Source organism: Onychostruthus taczanowskii, unplaced genomic scaffold (assembly GCF_017590055.1).
Source record: "Onychostruthus taczanowskii isolate IOZ18803 unplaced genomic scaffold, ASM1759005v1 scaffold10, whole genome shotgun sequence".
Classification (NCBI taxonomy): Eukaryota; Metazoa; Chordata; class Aves; order Passeriformes; family Passeridae; genus Onychostruthus; species Onychostruthus taczanowskii.
This window is the reverse complement of record NW_024496526.1, coordinates 1963601-1991185: the sequence shown is the minus strand read 5'-3', so window position 1 is coordinate 1991185 and position 27585 is coordinate 1963601. Positions and strand designations below refer to the sequence as shown.

The window sequence follows — 27585 nt, the reverse complement described above, 5'->3', positions numbered from 1 at the left end:
TAAATAAATCACTTTACTGGTCATGTGTCCTCGGTGACAGCTGTGTCCCAAGCCCACCCTGGCAGGACAGCAGCTGTTGGGAGTGGGGTCCTGTCCCAGCCCCTCTTCCCGTGGCTCCAGCTGGCTCTGAGCACCCCATGGGTCAGGATCTGCCCCTGGCAGAGCCTGGAGCACTGCAGTCACTATGGAGACCCACCTGAAGTGCATCCATATGGAGAGGAACAGCTCGTTCCTCATGTCCCCATTCAAGGGACATGGGAGACAATCCCATCCAGATGGACCTCACCAGGACAATAACATCCAGAGTTCTGTGATTCCTCACTAGGGAATGGCATCCAGTGCTGTAGCCCTGGGCTCTCCCCCAAATCCAGTGTCCCTGTGGGATGAGCCCACCCCAGCTCCTGCTGCCACTGGATGGGTTCACACAGGGACATCTGTGGGGTGCAGGTGTGCAGTGTCAGTCTGGGAAAAGGGACCTGGCTTGAATCATCCCCCATGGGTGCCCAGGGCTGTGTCATCATGGTTCAGGTTGAAGGGATCTCAAAGCCCATCCAGTGCCACCCCTGCCATGGCAGGGACACCTTCCACTGAATCATGGAATGGTTCAGGTTGAAGGGACCTCAAAGCCCATCCAGTGCCACCCCTGCCATGGCAGGGACACCTTCCACTGGGGGCCACCCCCCTGAGGAGCAGTGAGAGGCTGGTGGGAGGCTCTGATGAAGATGTCCCTTAGTGTTTGCACCTGGGGCTAACCCTGAGCCTGCCCAGCTGAATGATGATTAAGCTAAATGACAATTAGCAGTGTTGTCACCTGGAGGGGTCCGCAGGGACACCTCCCACTGTCCCAGCCTGCTCCAAGCCCCATCCAGCCTGGCCTTGGACACTGCCAGGGATCCAGGGGCAGCCACAGCTGCTCTGGGCACCCTGTGCCAGGGCCTGCCCCCCCTCCCAGGGAACAATTCCTTCCCAATATCCCATCCAGCCCTGCCCTCTGGCAGTGGGAAGCCATTCCCTGTGTCCTGTCCCTCCAGGCTCTTGTCCAAAGTTCATAATCTGTTAATGAGCAAACACCCTGGTGTTGGCTCGTGCTGGGGAAGGCACCTGCGGGCTCAGTGTCCCCCCAGACAGCAAATCCTTTCCCTGGGCTGCTCCCCCACTGCGTTGTCACTTGGAATAACCAGACGCCCACTCGCATCACTGGGGCCACAGCTGTGACTCCTCATCCCTCTTACTCCTCTGTCTGCTCCACTGCAGCAGCTTTGAGGCAAACATTTTATTTTTTGCAAAACAAATGTGTTTTCTGGTGCATGCAGCCAGGTTGGGGGATGAACCCCCTGCTGCAGGGCAGGGCTGGCACCAGCATTGGGAGGCGCAGCTGCACTGGGAGGGCTTGGAGCCCAGAAGGGCTGCACTGCTGCTGATTTGGGGACCTCAGGGGCATCTTCCTGCTCCACTGATGGCACAACCACCTTCCCCAGCATGGACCCTCCCGTCCCACTGCTGTGCTGGGGAGGCAGCATGACCACGGCCACCAGGCTTGTCCCATGGCTTGTTCCTGCCCTTGGAGTTCCCCTGGCTGGATGATGGGACCCATGGATGTCGCAGGCTGTTTCCTGTGCTGGATCCACTCCTGTCCCCAGGGGAGGGTGGCCCCCACAGCCCACCCTGCCTGCACAGAGGCTGTCACCATGCCAGCACCAGGCAGCACCCAGCGCAGGGGACAGCCAGAGGGACCCGGAGCCGGGGTGGTGAAGGACTTTCCCTGGGGCTGTGTGATGGAGGGACAGGGGCTCTGGGGGAGGCTGAAGGGGGCTGGATCCTTGATCCAGTCCCTGTGACCCACAGTTTGAGGGCTGGACCCCCATCCTTGTCCCTGTGTGATTCCACCAGGGACTCCCGAAGGGGCTGGACCTGGACCTGGTCCCCCATCCCGTGTGACTCAATCAGGGACCCCCGGCGGGGCTGGGCTGGACCCCCATCCCTGTGTGATTCCCGGGGGACTCCGTGGGTCCGTGTTGGAGCTCCGCGGGCGTGGGGGCAGCAGCGCCGGGACCCCCGAGTCCCACCGGGCACCCGGAGCCCCGGGAGGCGGTGCCGACCCCGAACTCCCCCTGAAGCCCCCCCCAGAAGCCCCCTCCCGTCGGGGCACGGCGCTGGCAGGAGGCGGCTCAGCCGCAGACGCCGCTCGGTCACCGCCGCGTTCACCTCGCGGAGCCGGGGCTGCCCGCGACAGCGGGGACACCGGGAACACCGGGAACACCGGGAACACGGGAGCTGCCAGGAACACCGGCACTGCCGAGGCTGCCGGGAACAGCGGGAACAGCGGGACACCGGGATTGCCGGTCCCGCGGAGCCGGGTAAGCGGGCGGAGGAAGCGGCGGAGCCCCCGGACCACCGCAGGCACCGAGCGGGACCGGCTGGGGACTCTCGTGAGGGACAAACCGGGAGGTCCGTGCTGGAGGAGGGGGCCGGGCTGGGATCGTCCATCCCGGAGTGATGGGGAGCCCCGGGAGGACCGGGGAGCCCGGGGGGTGGCGGAGCTGCTCCTCCCCCGAGCCCCCGGCAGGGCTGGGAGGGGTCTCGGCCAGCAGGACCGGGGGGACGTGATGGGGCACAGCAGGAATGGGGGTCCCAGCGCGGTTGGGGGTGGGGGCCCAGGGGATCCCAGAGAGGTCTCGCTGCCTCCTGTCCCTGCAGCCCCTTCCCGGGTCACCCAGGGGTGCCAGGCGCTGGGGTGGCACTGGGGCTGTCACGATGGCGTTTGCCCCCCTCGGGGCTGGCAGCGGTGGGTGGAAGCTGAGCAGGCTCATCCAAGACGTGAGATCCATTTACACCCTGGCTGCTCTGCCTGGCGCTCCCCGAGGTTTTGGCTCCATCAGGGAACTGACCCGCGGCTGTGGCAGCCCAGGACATGCCCAGGACCTTCTCCTCTGCTGGCTTGGGAAGCACATCTCTGCCTCCACCGGGTGCGGGTGGCTGGCAGAGCCGAGCCGTCCCCGTTCCTCCACCACTTCCCAGGATCGGGGTCCCCGGCCCAGTTTGAGACGCCCCCAGGCACTGGGAGCACTGGTCAGGCTGGGAGCGGCCATGAGGGGCATGCCTGGAGCTGGATCCCTGCGGAGCCTTGTCCAGCTTGCCTGGCTGTGCCTGTTCTCCTCCGTGCCGGTGAGGGCCGGGCTGGGGCCGGGGGGAGCGGGGTTGGCACTGCCGGGCTCTGACCCCTGCGGGGCGGCTCCGTGCCGGCTCCGTGCCGGGCTCCTGCCCAGCCCCAGGGTGTGGCAGCGCTTCATGGGGGCGGTCACGGCGCTGGAGGCTCTGACCCAGCTCCGGGCTTGCAGCACGGCGGGGCCAAGGTGCTGGAGAAGACCTTCGAGGAGTGGCTGCGGTACCGTGACGAGTGCCTGAGGAGGATGGCGAGCGAGCCCTACCCCGCAGGTACCCGGCCGTGCCCAGCTCGGGCACAGAGCCAGGGCTGGGGTTTATCCCTCTCCAGCGTCCTCTGTTCCGGTCACCCACGGAGGGTGAGCCAAGGGATGACAGGAACCTGCACATGTCAATGGGATAGCCAGGGCTGGGTGTCCTGGGGGGCTGAGGCTGCTGTGCGGCCCATGGGCCCATTTCAGGGTGGCATCAGCCCCCTCAGAGGTGCTGGGATAGCAGGGCTCGGTGTGTCTGTGCCACCAATCTGAGCATTGGCTTTCCCTGTCCCTGTCCCTGTCCCTGCCCTTGGAAGGGCTGTTCTGTAACAGGACATTTGACATGTACGCCTGTTGGCCCGACGGGAGCCCCGGCACCGCTGTCAACGTCTCCTGCCCCTTCTACCTGCCCTGGTTTGAGAAAGGTGAGGGTGCCCTCCTGCCATCCCCGAGCTGGAAGCCAGGGCTGAGCCGTTCTGGGGGTGGAGAGGCTCTCAGGGTTCCCCTCCCTTCGCCTGACAGGGACAGAGGACCCCATGAGCAGACCTGGGGTGAGGGGATGCCTGGGGGGCTCAGAGCAGAGCCGGCTGTGCCCGTGCCTGCCCTGGAGCAGGGCACTGAGCAGGGTCAGATTCCTCATCCCGGGAGATGAGGGGCATGAGGGGCATGCCTGGAGCTGGATCCCTGCGGAGCCTTGTCCAGCTTGCCTGGCTGTGCCTGTTCTCCTCCGTGCCGGTGAGGGCCGGGCTGGGGCCGGGGGGAGCGGGGTTGGCACTGCCGGGCTCTGACCCCTGCCCGTGCCTGCCCTGGAGCAGGGCACTGAGCAGGGGCAGATTCCTCATCCCGGGAGAGGAGCTTGGGGGAGCCTGCGGGACTGTGCCGGTGCTTGGTGTCCGCAGTGAAACACGGGCTGGTGAGCCGCAGGTGTGGCACCGACGGCCAGTGGGTGACAGTGAACGGCAGCCAGCCCTGGAGGGACTACTCCCAGTGCGAGGATGAGCTGGAGGTCACTGCTGAGGAGGTGAGACCTGGCCGGGACCGCAGGGACGGCCAGGGCAGCCTGGCCGGGGTTGGGCACGCACCCACCTGGGCTCCCCGGCGCTGTGCTCTCCTGCAGGAAGGCGCCCGCCGGCTCATGGTGAGCTTCAAGGTGCTCTACACCGTGGGGTACTCGCTGTCGCTGCTCACCCTCATCTCCGCGCTGCTCGTCCTCACCGCCTGCCGGTAGGACACGGCCCTGCCCCTGCTCCCTCCCCGCTGTGCCGGCCCTGCCTGACCCCGCTCCTGCAGGAACCTGCGCTGCACCAGGAATTACATCCACGCCAACCTGTTCGCCTCCTTCGGGCTGCGGGCCACCTCGGTGATGGTGAAGGACGCGCTGCTGGAGCGGCGCTGGGGCGTGGAGCTGGTGCAGGTGGCTGACTGGGAGGCTCTGCTGAGCCACGAGGCAAGCGCTGGGCTGGTGACAGCGTGGGGACCCTCACCCAGGGCAGGGCTGTGGGGGGGTCAGTGCCCACGCAGCCCCAGAGACCCACTGGGTGAGCTCTGGGGGTGCCAGTGTTGCCCATGCGCCTGATGGATGAGCTCTTGGGGTTTCTGTGCATGGTCCTGGGGTGCCCATCCACACGGTGGACACGCTTTTGGGCTGCCTGTGCTGCCCATCACCCAGCGGATGAACTCTTGGGATACTGTGCACCTGCTGGGTGAACTCTGGGCTGTGTGGCACCTGAGGGATGAGCCCTTGATGCCACCCATGCCCCTGACGGGTGAGGTGTGGGGGTGCCTGTGCAGCCTCTGGGTGTGTTCTCAGGGTACCTGTGGCCCCATAGGGGAGCTCTCAGAGTTCTTGGGGTGCCTGTGCAGCACCACACCCCCGGTGGATGAGCTCCTGGGCTGCCTGGTGCCTGCGGTGAGCTGAGGGGTGCCCCGTGGGTGCACAGCCCCACGGCGGCTCTCCCGTGGCAGGCAGCGCTGGGGTGCCGCGCGGCGCAGGTGCTGATGCAGTACTGCATCCTGGCCAACCACTACTGGTTCCTGGTGGAAGCTGTCTACCTCTACAAGCTGCTCATCGGGGCCGTGTTCTCCGAGAAGAATTACTACAGGCTCTACCTCTACCTGGGCTGGGGTAGGGGCCACCCGGGCGCGCGGCGGGGACGGGGACAGTGCCCGGTGTCGGGAGCGCCGCAGTCCCAACCATCCCAGGAGGGTGCGGGGTGGGGGCTCTGCCACCCCGGGTGTCCCCCCAGCACAGGGGTGGTTTCTCGGCTCAGGAGGGTGCTTGGTTTTACAGGGTTTGCTGTGTGACTTGCAGGGACCCCCGTGGTGTTCGTGGTGCCCTGGATGGCCGCCAAGTACCTGAAGGAGAACGCGGAGTGAGTGGGGATGGATGGATGGATGGATGGATGGATGGATGGATGGATGGATGGATGGAGGGTCCTGCTGGGATGCTCAGAGGCTGCTGAGGGTCCCTGAGCCACCTGCTGGTGCTGGGAAGCTCTTGGATCATGCTGCCCCAGCCCAGGGTGACAGTGCTGTCTCTGCCTCCCCGGCAGGTGCTGGGCGCTGAATGAGAACATGGCTTACTGGTGGATCATCCGCATCCCCATCCTGCTCGCCTCCCTGGTAGGGAGCAGCTGCCAGCCCTGGGTCTGTTTGGACAGCAGCAGCTCAGCCCCTGGCTCCTGGCCCTGGGAAGCTTCCAGCAGAGGCCAGGAGGGAGAGCTGGCCTGCAAGGACCAGCCAAATGCACAGGGGGTTCAGCAGTTTGCTGACCCCTGGTTCTTGGGGATCATGAAGGAAGCTGGGGTGCTGAACCCCAGAGAAAGGGGCATGGGGTGGCTCCTGCTGCTTTGTAGCTGGGATTTTGGGATGGCAGGAGGGGAGGAAGGGCAGCAGCAGCTTTGGCAGCACAGGGGGTGCCATCTCCTGCTGGGTGAGTGTCACAGCCAGGGTGGGGCTGCTGGGCTCTGTGTGCTCCTTGCCCTGTCTCCCCCTCCCAGATCAACCTGCTCATCTTCATGCGGATCCTCAAGGTGATCCTGGCCAAGCTCCGGGCCAACCAGAAGGGCTACGCCGACTACAAGCTGAGGTGGGCCAGGAGCAGGGTGGGGACAGTCTGGCTAATGGGATAATGCCACCTCCACACCCCTGACCTCTCCCCAGGCCTCTCCTCCACCTTGCACATCCTTAAACGACCACCTGGGATTAACGGGGAGTTTTACTGTCCCCTTACTGTCCCTCAGGCTGGCCAAAGCCACCCTGACTCTCATTCCCCTCTTCGGGATCCACGAGGTTGTTTTCATCTTCGCCACGGACGAGCAAACCACGGGCATCCTGCGCTACGTCAAGGTGTTCTTCACCCTCTTCCTCAACTCCTTCCAGGTGAGGTGGGAGTGAAACAAATCCCTGCTCTGGGCACACCACGGAGCAGAAATCAGGGGCTCCCTCTCTGAGCTTGCTCTCCTGTGGTGCTTCCATGGGAAGGGTGGCACCGCCTCTGCCACTCTCTGCCCATGGGAGCGTGCTGCTGCCCCTGTGCTCTCTGGGCAGTGGTGCCATGGGGACCCCAGCCCTAAAAGCACCCAGGAGTGGCCTGGGAGGAGCCTAAGCCCATCCCAGTCCCAGGAGAGGGACAGAGGGGCTCACTCCTGGCTCTCCCTGCAGGGCTTCCTGGTGGCTGTGCTGTACTGCTTTGCCAACAAGGAGGTAACGTCCCTGTCCTTGTCCCTGCTATGGCACCTCCTGCCCGGCTTCCCCACCCCACCCTGTGCCTGCAGGGAGGGCACAGCCATGGATAAGCCCCCGCTCCCTCCCCTCCATGGCAGGTGAAGTCAGAGATGAAGAAGAAGTGGCAGCTCTGGAAGCTTGACCACCCGGTGCTCTGCTGTGCCCAGTGAGGTGGTGACCAGCCAGGGTAGAGGGGCTGCTGGCCACAATGGCCACAGAGCCTGGCTGGAGGGCAGGAGGCTGCAGGAAGCTGTGCTGGGCAGTGCCCACCCGGGATGGCCAGGCTGGGACCAGCGTCTGGCTGTGCCACATTGGAGCTGCTGGAAGGGACATCCCTGCTGTGACCCAAGTGGGAGGTGGCGCCCCTGGCTCTTGCCAGGCGTCGCTGTGTGGGTAGCCCTGCTGCTTCTCCCCAGCCCGAGCACCTGCAGAGCCTGGCAGCCTCCCCCAGGACACCTCCCACACAGGGAACCCCTGGGACACCCCCCTGGGCACCTCTGGGATCACAGCAGCCGGGGCAGCCTGGTCCTCAGCAGTGGCAATGGGAGATGCTGCCCACACCCTGCACCCTGGGCCACACCACAGCCAGGGCTTCCCTGTGTCCCAGCCCAGGACCACCTCACCAGACATCCACAGCCACCCTGTAAAGCTCTGCACAGCGAGGGGCTGCTCCTGCTCCCCACCCTCATCACTGACACAGAACAGCAGCTCCCATCCCTCCTCGCTGCTCTCCAGCTGCACAAACCCCTGGTGCTCCCTGCCATAGGCAGAGCCAAGGATGGAGCCTCAAAACCTCTTGGGAGTGCAGGATTTGAGAGCAGCAACTCACTGGGGCAGAGCCCAACCTCCCCCATGCCAGGTTCAGCATCCAGCCCAGCCTCCCCTGCTTTCTGGGGGCAAAGCTAGATTTCCAGCCTGGCAGGAGCTCAGGAATCATTTTGCTGGCCAAAGGCTAAAATCATGGGAGTTTGCTTTCCAGTGGGGTGCCAAAGCATCATCCCCATCCCCGGCCAAGCAGCGTGTGGAACCCAGGAAGGCCAGGAGCAAGGGAAGCAGCTGAGGTGGTGTGGTTTGAGCAGGGCTGCTCCTGTCCTGGTCCTGTGCTGCCCTGGAGGAGCCCAGAGCAGCTGGAGACACACCCAGCCCCAGCCCTTGCTCTGGCCCGCGGGAGCAGCACAGACACTGCCAGAGCTCCTTCCCACCACATTCCCTCCTTTGCAAGGCACGAGTCCCCTCCAGGCAGCAGGAAGCAGCTGGGATGCTCCAGGAGATGCCCACGGGCACGGGAGGTTCTCCAGGCCCTGCCCTTCCCCTGCGGGGCTGGGGGAGCCTCTCCCAGTGCCTCGAGCAGACAAAGCAAAGAGGCTGCACCAGCCTGGAGTCACACAGGAATGGTCCTGGATCGATGGAACCCCCACGAGACCAATTTACACATTAACTCTCTTTTCAGATGTAAATAAATATTTATTTTTCAACAAGCAGAGCCTGCTGCTTCTGTCTGCTCCAGGGGAGGGAAAGGGCTGGTGGGCACAGACAGTTCAACAGACAATTCAATCTCAGAATGGACTGGTGGGGGGAAAGAACCTCAAAGCCCATTCCATCCTACCCTGCCATGGCAGGGACACCTTCCACTGTCCCACCCTCTCAGGGAACAATTCCTTCCCAATATCCCATCCATCCCTGCTCTCTGGCAGTGGGAAGCCATTCCCTGTGTCCTGTCCCTCCATGCCTTGTCCCCAGTCCCTCTCCAGCTCTCCTGGAGCCCCTTTAGGCCCTGCAAGGGGCTCTGAGGTGTCCCTGGAGCCTTCTCCTCTCCAGGTGAACAGAGGAGCACCTCTCTGAGCCTGGCTCCAGCCCTTGGCTTGGAGTATCTCAGGGGCTTCCTGTGTGCATTCCTGATTGTCCTGCAATAATAAATCAGGGAACTTATTCAGGATTCCCCAACTCCCTCCAGAGATACCCACACACCACACACAGGCTTCTCAGCTTTTATTAATTTATCCAAATCAGCAACTGCTATTTTTCCTCGGACCGCTCACCTTAGGGTAGCACCAGGCTCCTGCTGCCTGCACAGCCACCCTAGCTGCAAGGAATGCTGCTTCACATCCTGCCTTTAAGGAACTGCCTCCCCAGGGAGACTCTGTTGTTGAAGATTCCCTCCCTGCTGGGCCCTTGGGTGATCTCACACCCTTCTTGAAGCCTTTACATCTGCAGCACCTGTTTGGGGCCTTTTTTCTTCACACACACATGTCCCTCCTTTTCCCAAGCATTCTAATCTATTGGATAAATAAAGTTAATCCCCCAAACCCCCTCGATTCCAGCCTCAGACTTAGCAAAGCAAGCCTCAAATCCCTGTAGTCACGTTCCAGCCACTGCTCTGCACAGGCCTCCGTTCTGAGGGCACTGCTGAGCCAGGGCTTTTCCCATAGGAGTTTTTGGGGGTTTTTTGCCTTAAATTTAAGGGAAACAGCACTAACACCCCCATATTACTGCAGCCAGAGGCACCATCAAAGCTAGGGAGAGACCCTGGAACTCCCCAGTGACAGGGAATGAGAGACAAAGGCCTGAACACTCCTCCCAGCACAGCCTCAGCCCTCTGAGGAGTTTCCTCTGAGGAGTTTCCAGGGGTGCTGCATGAGGAGAATTCCCTCCCCCTCATCCAAACTCTTCAGGGTGAAGCTGCAGCAGGCTCACCCCGCAGCAGGCACTGGGTGCCCACATGCTCCAGATGAAAAAACAGTGCCCTGTGCTAAGGCTGGGAGGTAAGCACAGGCAGGAAGCAGCACCCAGGGGGGGACACTGCCAGGCACATGGGGTCACAGCTGAGAGCGCCATACCTGCCTGGTTTGGGACAAGGGCTGGCTCCAGGTGACCAGCTGAAAAGATGGAGCTGGATGGGTTTTTGTATTTGGGATCTGTACCCAAATACCAGAAGGAACACACAGTTCCATCCTCTTCCCAAAGGGACTTAGCCTGATTCACCAAGGTCATCCCTCATAGACTTCAGATTTTGAATGTTGTGTTTTTCCCCCTTACAGGACTCAGGAAAAAATGGGAACACAGAGTCACTGGAAACCACTTTACACTAAGGTCCCTAGCACCCTCACCCACTCCCAGGGACAGGCCTGTCCTTGGCAAAGCCCACCCACGAATGTCCTGAACTATTTCCCAGCACTAAAGCCTGCACATCAAAGGCAGGCAGTGGTGAAAAAGGTGCCAGGAAAGCCAGGCAGCACAGCTCTGTCTGGGCTGTGGTTCCTTTGCCCACCTCCCATGGGGCACAGAGCTATCCCTGTTCCTGCTCTGCTGTCTTGGCACTCCCCTGCTTGTCAGAGGCATGGGGAGCTCAATAGTCCCAGCTCTTCCTTCTCTCTCTGCTGTTTTTCCAGGGGATCCCTGCCTTGCTGGGATCTTGGCACACCAGGCCAATGACCTCTGCCATAGAGCACCGACCACAAAGCCAAGATCTTGGGGATGGAGTAACAGTGATGTCCTGGTTCTGGCCAGGACAGGGTTCACTTCTGCAGGACCAGGACCTCTCCTGTACATTTTTGTTATTATTGTTACTGTTCCTTATCTCATTGCTGTTTCCAGTAAAATGCTTTTATTTCTACCAGTGATCTTCACTTTTGTGCCTCCAGTTCTCCTCTCCATCCCATCCCAGGGGAGAGGAGGGGTAGTGGGTGACTTGGGAGTGTTTCAGTGAATGCCATTCCTAAACCACCAACGTGATCACACCCAGCCCTGAGGACAGCAAGAACCCAAAGTGAACCAGAGTGGGCTGGTTGGAGGAACAGGCTTTGAAGCCCAGATCTGGGGTGGCAGTAGAGCAGACATTCCAACTAGGAACAGGGCTGCAGTTTGAGTTCCACTGCAGCTCAAAGAGCCAAACATCACAAACTCCACTCCCTTCACCCCTCCACAACAAACTGCCTTTTTTATGGCCTCAGATCCATTCTCTGGGCCAATCCCCACGGCACAGGAGGAGCCAGGGACACATTTCAGAGGCCCTGGGGAGCTTGGGATACAGAAAAGAATAATGAATTGATTGCTGTGTGCAACTGTCACCTTTCTACCACCACCCAGACCTGAACAACAAGGGCTGCAGGAAGCTTAAGGCAGACAAAACTTCTAGGCTTGGAGCTTCTCCTCCAAACCTAAACCTTTCAAACGAAGATCCTGGGAGCCTTAAGTCAGGCCCCAAGAGCAGCTGGTTGTTGTCCTCTGCTGTCCCTCGTCCTCCCAGCTGTGTTCTCTGGTGGCATGGCCTCCTCAGTGCCCTGCCAGCTGTGGTGGCCCTTGGCAGAGCTGTGGTGCTGCCAGCACGACCCTGTGGTCCCTCTCCCAGGCACACTCAGCTTCCGGGTGGAACAGTCACCCGACGTCAGTATTCCTGCAGCCACCAGGAGAAAGGGGACAGTCACCCTCTGCTGGGACCGAGGGACAAAAGGGACAAGATTTTCCAAAGGGAGAACTAACCAGAGGGCACACAAGGATGAGTCAGAGCCCAGCCCTGGTGTGTGGGCTCTGAGCAAGCTCTGGGCACATGGCAGTGAGGGATGGTGTCCCCTCAGTGCCACAGCCTGGGACTGGGCAGGGCAGTTGTTCCCACTCACCCTCCTGGCTCGGTTATGGCTTTGGCCAGCTCTGCCCGCTCTGCCCCAGGGCTTGGAGCCTTTGGAGGTTTTGAGTCACAGTCTGCAGAGCTTTTCCTGAGGACAAACCAAAGGGAAAAAGCAGCATTAGGAAGGGGCCAGGAAGCAGGAAAGAACAGGCTGCACTCAGCCACTGCTGCGCTGCCTTCCTGCTCTGAGAACAGGGGTGTCTCTACTGTCTCCAAGTTGCTGGGACAATTTCCTGTCACCAGGAGAACAGACGCAGGATTAGGGAACCACTTCCCCAGCAGCTCTCACCACTGAGCAGGAGATGCAGGGACCACTCCCCACCTCTCAGCCTGGACCTGTCACCAGGGGATGATGCAGAGCCCAAGATCTGTAGCAAGCACAGCACCAACTCCAGAGCCTGGAGACTTCCCTGAACGAGCAGGGATTGTGGGGTCTCTCCCAACAACCACTCCAAACCACCAAAGCCCACCCAGCCATACCTCCCCCTCAGCACAACAGTCCCTCCACATGCCCAGAGTCCTTCCCAGCTTACCCATCTCTCCCACACACTCCTCCAGCACATTTGACAGCTCAGGCAAGCTCAGGGACTTCAGGGAAGGTGGCCATCCTTCCAGCACTGCAAGGACAGAGACACAGTTAATCCATCTGCAGCTCTCTGGGACAGAGCACACAAGGGGTTGGTGTTGTTGGGAAGCATCCCCAAAGGGATTCCAGTTAGGGCTTCTGAATCACATAAGAAGAGAGCTGGAGCTGCCTGTGCCAAACTGAGGGGTTTTTTGGCAATTCTACCACTTAGGAATTTATGTTTTTAGACTGGCTGGGATGTTTATTAGGAGAATCTCAAAGAGATTAAATGTAGTGGACAGAAATCAACAGGATCTCTGCTTGTCTCACTTCTAAGACACAGGCAGCAAAGAACAGGTCACTAGGAGCATACCACAGGCAGCAAGATAAGAGAGCCTCAGAATTATGGAACGATTTAGGTCGGAAGGGACCTTACAGCCCATCCCATTCCCCCTCCTGCCATGGATAGGGACATCTTTCACTAGACCAGGTTGCTCCAAGTTCCCTTCAGCCTGGCCTTGAGCACTTTCAGGGATCATTTACCAGCTCCTAGGGATAAGGAGCTGCTGGGTCAGGCCTGCCCAGCCACAGAGGTTTGTCCCATGGATCCAACAGCAAAATCTCCCAACTGGGTTAGGGAACCAACCACCCTTTCTGGTTCAGACCCTGCTCCAGTGCACAGGGTGCTAACAAACCCGAGGAGCAGCCACAGATCCCTGAAGCAGGGCTGTCACTGGGGCCTGTGCTACAGCTCTGCATTTTTAGCCACAAATGCCTGCCAGACCGCAAAGCTTGCTGAGAAACTGTGCAAGTTCCACTCCAAATGCCCTGAGACCTTCAAATGCTTCTCCTGAGCAAGAATTCAACTCACTCTAAGAGTCTGGCTGCCCATCCATTCCCAGCTGTCTGACTTTCAGCAAGGAAAGACAAGCAGGGCTACGCCCTGGGCTCTCCCGGGGCTCACCTGGGCGCTCCCCGGGCCGCTCGCTCTCCCCGGTGCCGCGCTGCTCCCGCGTGTCCAGCGCTCCATCTCCCGCCCGCTCCGGGGCCAGCCGGGACGACAGCTCAGCCTGGCAGCTCCTGCCAAACCACACCAGCGCCATCAGCAGGACCAGGGACACGCTGGCAGTGACACTGCACACCCCTACAGCCTGCAGTACCTGCGTGGGGAGCCCGGGCAGCGCCTCTAAGGCCCTGGGGTACAACCTGCTCCTTGCTGCTTCCCGGGAGGAGGAAGTGGTGCCTCAGCCCAAGCCTGGGGTGCTGGCACTGCTCAGCTCCCAGCCACTGCTCCCCATCTGCAGGCACAGCCAGCTCTGCCCCGTACACAGAGGAGCTGTGGGGGGACAAGACAAGGAGGGGCTGGGGTGAGCAGCAGGAAGCCCAAGCCAGGGGCTGTGTTAGTCTATGGGAGAATCAGGCCCAATCCGAGGTTTCTAACAGGCAAAGGAAACAACCTCAGGAGAGGCATGAGGGGCACCCAGGCTCTCACCACCATCCCACCAATTCAAGCAGTGTATGTTCAGAGCATGGCAGGGCCATTCTACTGAGCAGCCTCAGCTCCCCAGTCAGGGGGAAAGGCCAGGCTCTGCCCCTTGCAGTGGGAATATTGCTCTGCTGAGCTTCTGGATCCAATTTCAGCTCACCTTGGCTTGGAAGCCAGCAGACCCCACTCCCTTGGGCTAGGATCCATAAGCAGCAGGATTTATGCCACTTTCAGGAATGTCCCTATTGTATCACTGGACAGAACAAGGCCCACGAGAGGAGTCCAACTGGGGCACAGAGAAAAGCACCACAAAGGCACTAAAAGGAGTGTCAGGAGGTTATTTAGATTATTCTGCCAGCTGTCACAGAATTGCAAGAAAAATATTCTTTATTTGTGAGTTACTGCACATCCTTTGGCACAGTATGGGTTAAAAACTCCTTTTTGTATTCAAAAAGGTCCTGATCACCAAGTCTTACCCTGGGTAGGCACAGCCTCAGCCTTTTGGCTGCTTCTAGTTGAAACAGGAGCACCCAGCACCCCCAAAAAGGCCACTCCAGCTCACACATCTGACCAAAGCTTCACATGTGCTCCCATGGCTGTGGCTTTTCACTAGGGAAAGTCAGGCAGGATCCAAATGTGTTCAGGTGCCAGGTGAACCCTCCTGCCTTTCCCTGAGCATCAGCTGTAAGGCTGCCAATATGACCCCAAATCCCACTGCCCAGCAGTTTCAGTGTCACTTCCTGGGAATGACTTACTTGATCTGATCCAACAGGACTCCAGCATCTGTGGTGATGGCCTGAGCCTCTCTGAGCTGGCACTGGATGGCATTCCAGGTCTCATCCCTCTCCATCAAACAGCTCTCAGCCACTGCACGCAGCTTCTGCTCCTGGCACACCTGGCCCTTCATCACCTGCACCTCTTCACACCTCTGCAGCAGAGCACACTAGGGATCAGCCTGGGAGCACTGAACATCTCTTGAGTCCCTGGTATTTTAATGCCTCAGGCAGCCAGAATGTTCCTTTCTAGTGGGAAAGGAAGCTGAATGAAGCTTATACACTGAGTACAGGTTCTCTCCAGACTAAGCCCAGCCCCACAGCTACAATTCCTCCCCCCCTCTGTTTACAAAGTTACTTATGAGTCCAAATTTCCCAAAACAACACAAGTCTGTTCACTGATGGCTGCACAACTTCACCATAAAGACGACACAGCTGGGAAAGAGTGGGGATTTGATTCCTGCCCCTGGCTCCTATAGTTCCTATAGCTGGATGGGAAACAGACACAAAGGAGCACCAAGGATAAGGAGAGGATGAGTTGTACTTGTGCTCTTTGTATACCAAGTGTGTCCACTCTAAGCTGTGGCTTGAGGTGAAGGAAAAACCATCAGAGGCACAACAAAACCACAGCACTGATGGCTTCCTACAGGGCACAGGGCCTTGAGGAGCTGGCAGCAGCCTCACCTTGTGCAGCTGGATGGCCAATTCCTGCATCTCCGCCTCCAGCCGATCGGCGTAGGCCAACTCCAGCGCGTCGCTGGGCGGGCGGGCGCTGCTGTGCCAGCGCGCGATGGCCGAGGTCATCTTCCTCTTGGGGCCAAACAGCCTGGGGGATGGAACCAACACGGGTCAAGCCTTGCACCACTTGTGCCTGAGAACAACAGGATGCCATGAGCATCCCTGCAGTGTCCTGGTCTCTCCAAGGTACCTCCAGAAGCAGGAGCATGTTACAGCCGAGGACACGGGGACATCAAATTGTGTGGGAGGCAGCCAGAAGACAGCAGCTCTCCCCAGCTAAACCTTCCTGACCAGGCTGGACATTGTTTGTAGGGGAAAGCTGGGACAGACAGGACAGACACTCACGTGATGCCTATTTCCTTCAGGTCACTCTCTGTCAGGGTCAGGAAGATCCGGAGGTCCACGTCTTGCTCCTCAAACACCTGCAGGTACTTCAGGCACCCAATCTCCTCAAGGAACGTTGCCAGGTCCTGCAGCCCAGACAAAACAAACTTATTTACACCCTCTCAACAAAAGCATCACCATTCCTCCTAATCATAAATATTTGCTTCCTCATGCTGTTGTAGCACCTTTCTGGGTTCCAGCAGCAACCACAACTTCCTGTGGTTCCCTGCCCTTCTCCACAGTCACACACCAGGCCTGGCCTCTGCTGCAGCCATGCCTCTTCTAACAAGTGGAGCAAAATAACACAGAATCAGCTACCCCAGCCCACCCCACTGCCAGGTTTGATAGCCCACCCACAGGCCTGAAGGATCTAGGAAACCCCTCCCAGCAACAGTAACATCTCAGCAAACAGATCCTCTGCAAGAAATTGCTGTTTCACAAGCATTTAAGTTTGGAATACAAGGTGTTTTGGTAACCATGGAAAGCCTCTCACACCTGGCACAGTGACAGAGCGTGCAGGACAAGTCTGTGGTTACCTGGGGCCCTGTGTAGGCCGGGGGCTCAGGAAGGACCAGGTGCTGGCAGCAGCCCCCAGCCTTCCCCAGGCACTGGCTCCACTGGCTGTCACTGTTGCTGTAGCGGGTCTTGCCCTTAAAGCTCTTGGCTTGTTTCCGACTCGGGGGGCTGTTGGTGTGGTCAGAGTCCTGAAAAAGAAAAAACCACCCACAGAATGGAAAGGATGATTTTGCAGAGATGTCAGGATCAGGGGGGGCTAACAAGTGCAGGCTCCTCCGAGACCTAAAGGCCCTTTTGTACTGCAGCCCCAGAGCTGCCTTGACCCATGTGAGCTGTGAGTAACCTCCAACCTCTTCCCCTCCTTAGTTTTCCTGTCCCTAGAAGAGCCTTTCCTCACCCAGCCTGGCCCTACAGGCTCTCATGGGAGTAGAGTCTCTCAGGGGTAAAAGCACTGCCCAAGCTGAAGGAAAAGAAAAGAAAATCCACCTCATTGCTTTCCAAGGAGCCTTCACTGCTGACTCCTGGGATTCTAATTAGGCATTCACTGCTGCTGCTGCTGCTGCTCCTGATGGTACCCAAGCTGTTGCTGGACAAAGCACTATCCTCTGGAAAGGAACAGGAAAAAATATTGAAGTACAACTTTGTTACATTCTGGTTTTGTTAGACAATTACTAGCAAAACCTCCAGGAGGTGTAAAGAAAGGAGAGATTCAGAGCAAGGCTTCATGTGCAGCACTCAGGATACAAGATGACCCGGAGGTGGAGATTTCATATTCTTTCCCCAAGTCTGTCTGCCACCAGAGACACTTCTGGAAACAGCCATGCTCTGTCTTCTTCCCACTCTCCTTCAGACTATTTGTACTAACTGATGAAATTACCACACTGAGCTTTATCTTCTGTACCTAAACCATCCCAGCCTTCCCTCAGGAGAGGCATTCCAATCTCAGCATCTTAGTGGGAAAGGAAGCCAAGGCCTGGACTCACACCCAGGTGTACACTGCAAGCTGGACCATTTCTGAGACAGCGACTTACCCCTGCTGCTGCTGCTGTCCACATCCAGCTCATTGATTGGGGAGGTGACGTCCCTGTGCCGGATGACACCTGGCACACAGCTGCCATCATTGCTGAAGGTGACGTAGCCCTGAGGGGGCACCTGCTCTGTGTGCAACAGCAAGGGAAACAGAGGTTAGGATGCAAGTTAATCAGGGAGGCTGCAGCAGAAAATGTCACTACTTCTGGATCTGAAAATAACCAAAATGAGAGACTGGACTTGCAACTGACAAGTTTCATTCTAAAAATCACAGACAGCACCTGAGAAATGCAAGTTTCTGCAGTTCCCTCACATGACCCCACAGCACATGAGCTTAATTTACATGCTTACATTGAAGGAAAGTCAGAGAAAACACTTTAAAGCAGACATGTAACTTAAACAGCAGCTTCCAGCACTCCTCTCCTTGATATAACAAATTATGAAAGGGGAGAAACAGCTGCTTAGGAGAGCAGCCCTGCACACCCTGCAGAGCCAACACCCCCTGCAGCTGTGCTAAAATACCAGGAGAATCCCACTGGCATTTAAGAAGCTGACAGCATCATTCCAATACAGCCTGGGGGATAACACAGACTTATGTTTAAGAGAATGAACTGAGCTTTGAACATGCTTTCAAGTCCATAATCTTGGTTATTCCAGGCAACCAGTCTGAGAAATACCTGTGTCAAGACAGCAAAACAAATGTCCTAGCACTGCATCTAGGATGTCTAACTGGGATCATCTTTTTCTTGGTCTACTGGAAAGGTTTTGCAATTTCATTTTTAGAAGCATTTCAAGCATCAGGGAAGGCAAAACTCACAAGTTCACTCTTATGATCAATGATTTCTTGGCCGCTGTGAGCACCTCCCTGTCATCAGCTTCAGAAGGGGTCTCAAACTTTTAAGCCTGCCTAAAAAGGGAAACCGAACTGTTCTCAAGAGTCAGGGGAACAGTAGTTGAGATGAGAGCAGAAAAGTATCCCACTCATCAATATTCAGCCTTGACAAAAGAGTTCAGAGGGTTTTCTTTCTAACCCAGACACTGGATAGTGAACACCTTCATACAAAGCTATCTTTGTTCTGTACAAACCACACACGAATCCCAACAAATTAAAAATGGATAGCAGGAACAGCTGCAGTGCATTTGAGGTCTCAGGGGACTGTCCCTCAGGCTCCCAACTCTCCTCACCATAGCAAGACTGCTTCCTTCCACCAAGGCCAATTGCTGTGATCTTGGCCAAGGCCTGGGGCCCCTCATGGATGCTAGGACCCTTGGTCCTCCGAGCAGGTCTCTGTCTCTGGGGAGCAGAATATGATTCATCTGAAGAACTCAGCTCCTCATAGTTGCCTGTAGTTCAAACACAGGTTGTTAGCAGCACAGGAAGTCATTTGCCTGTTTTACTTGCTACAGGTCCTACAAGTGCAGTGGAAAGAAAAAGAGAAATGTTAAAGTGCAAGGGTGAAATAGCTAACCTAGGTCAGAAAGGGCCAGCAGACGAGTTGTTTGATTCATGCCTCTTTCATCCTCAGAAATGCTGCAATTTCCAGGATAGACCAGGTAGCACTACCCTATCTACATAGTATAAGATACTTTCAAACTATCAAACACCTCACTTCAGGTTCCATCTTAAAATGAGCAAGGTCAAACATCTGTTACCTGGACCTCTGCAGAAGACCTTGGGCACTGGGGCTGCATGCAAATCTATCAGCCCCACAATCTTGGTGTGGCCATACTTCATGGCCAGGGTCCGTGCTGTGGCTCCAGTGTTATCTCTGACATCTGCCTTCACTCCCTGCAGAAAAAATACCTGGTTAAATGCAGGGGGCAGTGTAAAAAAAAAAAAGTATATAAAAAAACCCCAAAGTTGTCTTAGCTCCTATATCAGCAATACAGGCTCACCTTTGACAGACAGTTCAAGCTGCACTAATACCCTGAATGCCTTTCTACTTATCTCCAGTCTCTCCAATTCCTGAATGCCAAATAGCCCAGGGCTCTTGTGCATTGCCACTGGGAACAGGTTTGTTTGATCTGAAGTGTTTTGCATTGCTGCCTCCTTCTGGCAGTAAGGTGGACCAGCCAAAGGGGATTGAAACCAAACTAGGTAAGAAGCCCTGCATGCTCACGAGCTTTTGGATGCAGATGTCCAGTAGCCTGAGCATGCAAGCCTACAAACACAATAGAAAAATTACAGCTTCAGTTGTTTTCTAATTCAGTCATTATTCAGTTATACCCGGACAGTCAGACCTCACTCCTATTCCTGCAGGGCCAGTGTAAAATCATTGTACCAGCCTGCAGAAAGCAGATACTCTGAAAACAGTCCTGAAAGTCTGGGACTTCAGAGGTGACTGTCATCAAGGAGCAAACATAACACTTTCAGAAAAAAGCATGGTGTCAAATTTGTGGTAGTTCCTCTGAGGGCTGGAACCAGACTTTCATCTACACAGAGAACTGTCAGGACACTTACATGATTGAGAAGGTACTGAACAATTATCTCATGGCCAGAAGCAGCTGCTTCCATCAGAGGTGTGTATCCATACACTGGCTCCCTGGGGAGAGAACACACACACGGACAGGTATAACCACAGCTGAAGTTCTGCCATTCCCTAACAGGGCATTTCCAACCCCTCAACCTTGGCTGATCACAGACTCCATGATGTACTGGCTGTCCTGTTGTAGAATTAATTCCCTGTAGAGATTCAGTGTTCCTAAACTGGCTGCACAGCGACAGATTACTCTTCCAGCTGCAGACCTGCCTTTAAGAGCCCAAATCACTTTTGCAGGAGCTAATAAAGGAAGAACCTCTTGTTGCCCTCAGACAATTCCATGTACATAAATATGTGGTAGTCCCCAAGGCATGGGAACGCAGAGCACACTTCAAAAACCAACCTGAACTCTGAGTATATAAAAAAATCAATAAAAAAGACTTATGAAGTGGACTTGAGTTCAGAAGGTGTCAGTGTTTAGCTGATAATTAAACAAGCAGTAAATCTAATTTCCCTTCATCTTAGTTTAATAAACAGTGGCAGCAAGGGCAGACTTCAATTCAGTTTGCAGGTCACCTGTCCCTGTATTAGCTGTGCCACATTCTGAGGTACAGGGGGAAGACAAAAGCAGGTCTCTGGTGGAGTATGTTCACCTGCCACCTGTTGCTTTCATACTGAATGACAAATGACAATGAAATGACAATGAAATTAATGCCAGCCAGGGTTCTATGTACATGGAACTCTAATTGCAGTTCTGTTATATCTGAGGCCTGCCTTTTACAGCTTTCCCAAAACCCTGAGATTTTAAGGATTCCCACATGAAATGGCAGATTCCTCCTCACTTGCAGTTGGCATTTGCACCATTCTCCAGTAAGAACTTGACCATCTGCTGGTGCCCGGCGCTGGTGCAGTGGAACAAAGCAGTCCAGCCATGGATGTCCTTCATCTCCAGCTCTGCCCCTTGCTACAAGAGAATAAACAATATTCCTTACTGCATTTGCTCTGCTTTCAGCCACTGCCCCTTTATGCTGGGACACCAGGAATTTAAATTAAATTCTACCACAAAGCGGACCTCGGAACAGAACACAAAGTGGCAGCTTGTGGATAATCCCACCCTGAGCATTTAAACCACGAGCTGTGGCTTTACCTGTGTTTTATGGGATACACACCTGTAGAAGGAAGTAAGCAACACTCTCATTGCCACAGCTGGAGGCCAGCATGAGGGGAGTCTGGCCTTCTGGGGTGGGGATGTTCACGTTCACTCCTGCTTCCAGCAGCAAGTGCACGATGTTGTCGTGGCCAATGTAGGAAGCGTACATGAGCGGGGTCCAGCCCCCACAGTTCCTCTGGTTCAAATCCAGGTCCCCACTAAGGAACAGAGGAAAGAAGTCACATGAAATACTGTGCTGGAGTTGTGGACCACAGCTGGCTTCCGCAGACTCTTGTTATCATGTAGCACTGAAGCCTGCATGGGAATTTCTACCAGCCCCAGCACAACCTCCCCCAGATTGCAGACTCACAGAATGCTTTGGGATAGAAGGGACGTTAAAGACCACCTCATTCCACCCCCTGCCATGGGGGGGACACACCTCCTACTAAAACACTAAGGAGGTCATTTTTATCAGCAGATTTGCCCCCGGAAACTTTGTGCCAAGAACCCTTTGGGGGTCCCAGCGACGTGTCCCTGCTGCCCCGACCAGTGTGGCAGCGGTGACAAGCACAGCTGCAGCAGGTGGCACCCAGCCGTGCCCCGCCCAGCCCCTCTCACCGCTGGATGCACTCCTGCACCACTTGGTAGTGCCCGACGGAGGAGGCCGTGTGCAGGTCCAGAGGCACGTCCAGCTCCTCCCGGCACAGCACGGGCCCCACGCCGTGCCACATGGAGAGGCTGCGGCTCAGCAGCTCCGACTCGCTGGCCTCGTCGCTCAGCTCCGACATCCTGCCCTGAGGAGCCAAAGCAGAGCACAGCACTCAGCTGCTGATACCTGTTTTCAGTACAATTACAGCTCCAAGCTGCCACAGGCTTGGAAGGTGAGGCCAGCTCAGATGTGTGAGGTTTCAAATTCTTACCACAAATTTGACTGACTTCTCAGTCTGAAGCAGTAACTGTTGCTGAGAAGATTTTGCTGGAAGTTCTCTCTTGCTGTAGAGAACTCTGGGATTCCAGTACACTGGAAAAATAAAAGGTAATAATGTTAAACCCCACATCTTTCAAATCTCCTTTTAAGACTGCAGAAGCAGGGGCTTTATTTCCTCCCTGACTAATCCAAACATGCCTAAGGCAGCTTTGAATAGCCTCGGCAAGAGAAGACTAAACATCTATTTAAGACCTGAAGGTAGGCTTAGTGTTTTACAAAAGGATGTAATTCTTGCTCTGCATGTTTTATAATGCGGGGAGAGAATTAAGAATTCATGTCTCAGACATTCCTGGTCTTGTCCATCTGTCTTGCATTACCGGATGGTCCTGATTAAATCAGGACACAGTCATTAATAATGACAACTGCCCACTGTTCCCAAAACCACTCTGTCACCTGAAGAGGGTGCACCCTCCACTGTCATCAGGTTGTAAGCAGATTGTTTCTACCATTTATTGTTTCAGCCCTTCAGAAGTAGCCCTATCTCAGGGAATCCTGGAAAATGCTGAAACACTGGGAGCAGCAGCACACCTGCCCATTCATTATCCAAGCACACCCCCCCCTGCAGACACAACTTAATTACACAGCTTCTCCAGCTCCAGGACCGCCTGAAAGGTTTATCCCAGCCCCAGCCTTAGGGAGCAACTGCAGACTAATCATTTGAACCTCTCACAGGAGAGTGTTCTTGTCTGGCACTCCATGAAGAGCTGTTCAGCACAGCTGCATCCAGCAGCTGAGGGCTTCAGCTGCAGCTCCAGGACACAGAATCCCAGAGTGGTTCAGGTTGCACGGGACCACTGGGGGTCATCTCCCCCCACCTCCCTGCTTAAGCAGGGTTCTCTGAGCACTTTACACAGGGCTGTGTCCAGGTGGGCTCTGAACACCTCCAGGGAAGGAGATCCACAGCCTCTCTGGCAGCTTGTTCCAGGCAATCCCAGGGGAATTGCTTCCCCCTCCCTGCAGTCTCACTGCCCACCATGCAGCACTCCTGGGGTTTGCCTGGTCCCTCTAAATAAACTAAGCCAACATAAAGTCGTTCTTCCTGGTAACTTCTTGCCAGTTTAGTTCCTTGGATTCATTCTGGGGTCAGGCAAATGCCAAACGTGGCACTGGTGAGGAATAAGAGAGCAAGAAGGTTTTTCAGCAGCAGCTGCTTCTCAGAATCCCTCAGCTGTAGCATTTTAAGACCATACTCCTGTTTTCTGAGCAACTGGGAGTCTTTGCCTTGCAAGCACCTTTCTTATACAATAAGAAAACACCTTTCATTACTACCTCTTCACTCCCCACCTGGATCCTTTCTCTCCCACCCTCCTTTTCTTCCCCTCCTTCATTCTCAGCTTGTTAAGACTACAAAAGCACCATCTATTCTATTCCACCAGCTGGTAGGAGCCTCAGACAAGAACATACAGGGACAAGGGAAGGGCCTGAACTCCTGACAATCAAAACACAAGGAGAGCTAAGTGGATTGAAGTGGATCATAAAGGGGAAAGTAGGAGTTCCTCACTAAAACAGATTAAAGCAGCCCCAGGGAGGCCAAAAGGCAGTGAAAGGAGGTAGAATCCAGGGCAGTTTGTAGAAGAACATTTAGGTGCAAGTCTAGCTCATTGTTCTCTACCCTCCTTGTTAATTTGGTACATTAATTATAAAGCACTCAGGTGTTTGGTCTTGGTCAGAATCAGCCACTCTCAGGTACAAGTCACCAATGCAGCCTTGGTGAGGTGATCCACAGTCAGCAGGGCAATAAGGACAGGACAGAACATCCGGGACCTTCAGCCTCCTACACCTCCCCTGTGCTCTGCCTACAGATTTGCTTTTTACTTTTTGAAGTTCTGAGATTTCCCCTCACACTGAACTTCAGCAGGTTGTCAGCTCTGCAAGCACCTGAGGACAGCTGCTCACAATCTCCAGGACAAGAGTGATCAGAACCCTCAGGACTGAAATTAAAAGACCTGAATGAAACAAAATCAGAGTTGTCTGGTGCAAAGAGGAGCCTGGAGGGGCCACGTGACACGAGCACCCAATACATAATAATCCATCGTATCACAGAATACCAGGATGGTTTGGGTTGGAAGGGACCTCAAAGCCCATCCTGTCCCACCACCGGCCATGGCAGGGACATCTTCCACTATCCCAGGTTCTCCAAGTCCCATCCAACCTGGCCTTGGACACTGCCAGGGATCCAGGGGCAGCACAACAGAACCTAAGAAGCCCAAGTCATTGCACAGAACATTTTAGATAAAGCCCACAAAAATCCCTGTAAAAGTAAACATGAGAGTACTGAGGGACACTGGGTTACTAAGAGTAAGTTTGACAAAGACTCCTGAACAGTCACAGGCTGTTCCCCTGCTTTGGGACAGTGACAAGTTCACATTTGTTAGAGGCCTCCCTGAGCTCTGCTGTCCTGCTTTCAGCTGGGATAGAGTTCATTGTCTTCCCAGCAGCTGGCACAGGCTGCTTTTGGATTTAGGATGAGAAGAATGCTGATAACACACTGATGCTTTGGTTGCTGCTATCCAGTGCTTACCCTAAATCAAGGACTTTGCAGCTTCCCATGCTCTGCTAGCAAGGAGGTGCCCAAGAAGCCAGGGGGGAGCTGACCCAAACTGACCAGAGGGATATTCCATTGCACAGAGTATGGAATTCATATACTCCCAGCATATGAACTGGGGAGCATGGCTGGGAGGTGCCAATCATAGCTTGGACATGGGATGGGAATCAGCAGGTGCTGAGCAGCCATGTTGCTTTTGAGTTTCTTTTGGGTTTATTTTCTCATGATAATTATTATCATTACATTTCACTTCAATAATTAAATTGTTCTTACCTCAGCCATGAGGTTTTCTACTTTGTTTTCTGATTCTCCTCCCCATCCCACTGGGATGGAGCAGGGAATAGCAGCAGCCTGGTAACCAGCTGGGGTCAAGCCATGACACCAGTGAGACTGCTGTTATTATTATTAGTACTAAATTTAATCCATCAGCACTCAACTATTCATCAGGGTCAGAGCTCTACAGTACTGGGGCACAGAGCAGGCAGCAAACCCCACACTGCCCTGGATTTGGAGTTTGCTATTTGAGCAAATCAGAAGGCAGAGAAAAAAACAAACTTAATATGAAAACTGATGCAAAAAGCACCTTAGAGCCACACTGCAATAAATGGGAGGTGATTTGAGAAGCAACCAGTCCCTACCACAGAACAAATGCAACACTGCCTGTTAGCCACCCTCAGCAGGCACTGCTCAGCTCCAGGCTCTGCTCAAGTCACTCTCTCACATCCCCTCCCACAAGCACAGGTGACATCCACATGTGTCCTTCTGTCCCAAAATAGGGACACCCAAGGCACCACAAGTGTGGAGGCTGCTGGAGGTTCCAACTGAGCCAGCAAACTGACAAGAGAGAGTCACGGAATATCCTGAGTGGGGAGGGACCCCCAGGGATCATCCAGCCCAAGCCCTGGCCCTGCACAGACCCCCCAACAACCCCACCCTGTGCCTGGCATTGTCCAAGCACTCCTGGAGCTCTGGCAGCCTCGGGCTGTGCCCATTCCCTGGGGAGCCTGGGCAGTGCCCAGCACCCTCTGGGGGAAGAACTTTTCCCAAACTCCAGCCTGACCCTGCCCTGGCCCAGCTCCAGCCATTCCCTGTCCCAGAGATTGGAGCTGCCCTCGGGAGGAGCTGCAGCCCCCCCTGAGCTCTGCCCTCAGTGTCCTCCTCCAGCAGAGCAATCCAAGTGCCCTCAGCTGCTCCTCAGCCCCTTCCTGTGCCCATGTCCCTCCTCTGGACACTCCAACAGCTTTAGATCCTTCTGATGTTGTGGTTGCCCCCAGGACTCCAGGTGAGGCCCCACCAGGGCCGAGCAGAGCAGGAACACACTCCCCTTCTGCTCCTGACTTTGCTCTATTTCCACTAAACCAGCAGCAACTTATCAGAGACACTAAAAGAAGCCTCCTTACATCCCTTTTTAGGTCAATTGTTACCAGCTCAGCCACAACAGGAACCAGAACATCTCATTTTTGCAGTGTATCATCTGCTGACTGACCCAGCTAGTGCAAATCACAGCTGCAGGAACCACACCAGCTTCCTGAGGTGGGTGAGAGAAAACATTCCTGGATCCACAACACTCGAGTTCAATCCTAACCACATCTGTTGAAAACACACAAAATACACCAAGCTCTTCATCTTTTAATGCTTGGACTCAATCACCTTAAAGGTCCTTTCCTCAGCTTAAGTGAGGAAAGGACCTCACTTAAGCTGAGTGATTCTACCACGAGCCTGTCACTCTCAGGCACATTAAAGCACATCAAACAATCTCAGAAAAACGAGGTAAGAGGCACAAAAGCACTTGAGCAGCCACACTAGGGAGCACACCGCCCCTGCCAGGGGCTGTGCCCGCCAAGGCAGCCGGACCCGGCACCCGCAGGGCTCGGCCCGGGCTCGCTCCGGTCACACAACAACGTACCTGAGGCGAACCCAGCGGCTGGAGCCGCCACAGCGGCCGCCACGCGGCTGTTAGCGAACATCTCACAGCGAAACGGCTCCGGGGCCGTTATCCCCACACCTGCCTCCCTCGCGGCCCTGCTAGCAGCGCGGCCTCAGCATCGCAGACTTCAGCGAGCGGGGAGGAACCGCTGCGGCCGCGGGCACACCGAGGACGGGGAGTGCCCGGGGCCGGCCCCAGAGGTGAGTGCTGCTGCTCGCCGCCGCGCTGTCCCGCCCCAGCCCCGCCGCTCCCTCACCTGCGCCCCGGTGAGCGCCGCCGCCGGAACTAGTCTCGCCCGCGCAAGGCGTGCCGGGAGCGCCCCCGCCCTCACGGGCTGCGGACTACAACACCCAAGAGCACCCGCGGCGCCGGGCCAATGGGAGGAGCCCGTTTGAGGGGCGAGGCGAAGCACAGCCAATGGGGTTGGGGCTGGCTGCGGACGGTTGTAGCGCACAGCCCCCGAGGACGCGGCCCCGCAGCGCTGTCCCCGGCCCTGCGCTCGTCCCGGTGCCGCCGGTTCGCTGTGCCCGCGGTCCGGCCCGGCCCGGCGCTGAGCGGGGCGGTGGGCGCCGTGAGTGAGGGCAGGGGAGCGGGGCGGGGCCGGGAGCGGGAGCCGCGTTGCCATGGGGACGGTGCGCGTGCGCCCGCGGCCGCCATTGCGGGGCTGTGAGCGGGGTCCCTGAGGCGAGCCCCGTCCCTGCCCCGGGGCTGTGCGGGCTCAGCCCCGAGGCCACGCTCTGCTCCCACCATTGCGGCTATCCTCACCGCTTCTCCTTCACAGCAAACGTCAGTTCTGGTGGCAAGGAGAAGCTCAGGATTTCAAGTCTCAGAGCCATGGAGTCGTTAAGGCTGGAAAAGACCTCCAAGATCACCAAGTCCAGCGTTCCACCTGCCACCTCCGTGCCCAGGCTCTCCAGAAAGTGCCTCTTGTGCTCCTGCGAAGTGTTTGTTTTGGACACAGAGCACTGTTTGCTTCCATAGAGAATGCTGCATTAGCTGACTGACAAGTCAGATCCAGTGTCCATCCATAACCTTGGGATATTTATCTCAGAATTTGGCACAGAGAGCCATCCTAGGCAGTTTGTTTTATCCCCATGGGCTCTCTGACCCTTGGCAAGCTCTGCTCAGTGTCAGAGCCCAGTGCTCCAGCCATGAGGATTTCCTTCTTTCTTATTTAAGTGAAATTCAGGGATTGTCTCATACCAACAAAACCACCATAGATGAGGCCTGTAAAGTAT

At 56.1% G+C, this 27585-nt stretch overlaps 2 protein-coding genes across 3 annotated transcripts; one reads left to right on the top strand and one right to left on the bottom strand.

Annotated features, from left to right (window-relative positions):
• Nucleotides 1-3087: 3087 nt before the first annotated feature.
• Nucleotides 3088-7312, top strand: LOC121336183 (glucagon receptor-like). The gene is made up of 13 exons (XM_041405111.1): nucleotides 3088-3165; nucleotides 3339-3435; nucleotides 3734-3841; nucleotides 4316-4437; nucleotides 4534-4640; nucleotides 4707-4863; nucleotides 5382-5541; nucleotides 5728-5788; nucleotides 5969-6038; nucleotides 6416-6504; nucleotides 6659-6797; nucleotides 7080-7121; nucleotides 7241-7312. The coding sequence occupies exons 1-13, from the start codon at nucleotides 3088-3090 to the stop codon at nucleotides 7310-7312; spliced, it is 1302 nt and encodes a 433-aa protein (XP_041261045.1).
• Nucleotides 7313-9116: 1804 nt separating this feature from the next.
• Nucleotides 9117-26664, bottom strand: ANKS3 (ankyrin repeat and sterile alpha motif domain containing 3). 2 transcript variants are annotated; one of them, XM_041408855.1, is made up of 18 exons: nucleotides 26604-26664; nucleotides 21808-21908; nucleotides 21506-21681; nucleotides 20907-21105; nucleotides 20580-20701; nucleotides 19719-19800; nucleotides 18911-19046; nucleotides 18443-18601; nucleotides 17260-17385; nucleotides 16715-16833; nucleotides 16249-16416; nucleotides 15674-15798; nucleotides 15275-15416; nucleotides 14573-14745; nucleotides 13296-13411; nucleotides 12300-12383; nucleotides 11759-11854; nucleotides 9117-11535 (listed from the first exon to the last, which is right to left on the bottom strand). In XM_041408855.1, exons 3-17 carry the CDS (start codon nucleotides 21673-21675, stop codon nucleotides 11772-11774), a joined length of 2004 nt encoding a protein of 667 aa, XP_041264789.1. In that variant the 5' UTR covers nucleotides 21676-21681; nucleotides 21808-21908; nucleotides 26604-26664; the 3' UTR covers nucleotides 9117-11535; nucleotides 11759-11771. The 2 variants fall into 2 exon arrangements, with proteins under 2 accessions (XP_041264789.1, XP_041264780.1); XM_041408846.1 differs by lacking the exon at nucleotides 26604-26664 and adding an exon at nucleotides 26327-26596.
• Between the last annotated feature and the right edge of the window lie 921 nt (nucleotides 26665-27585).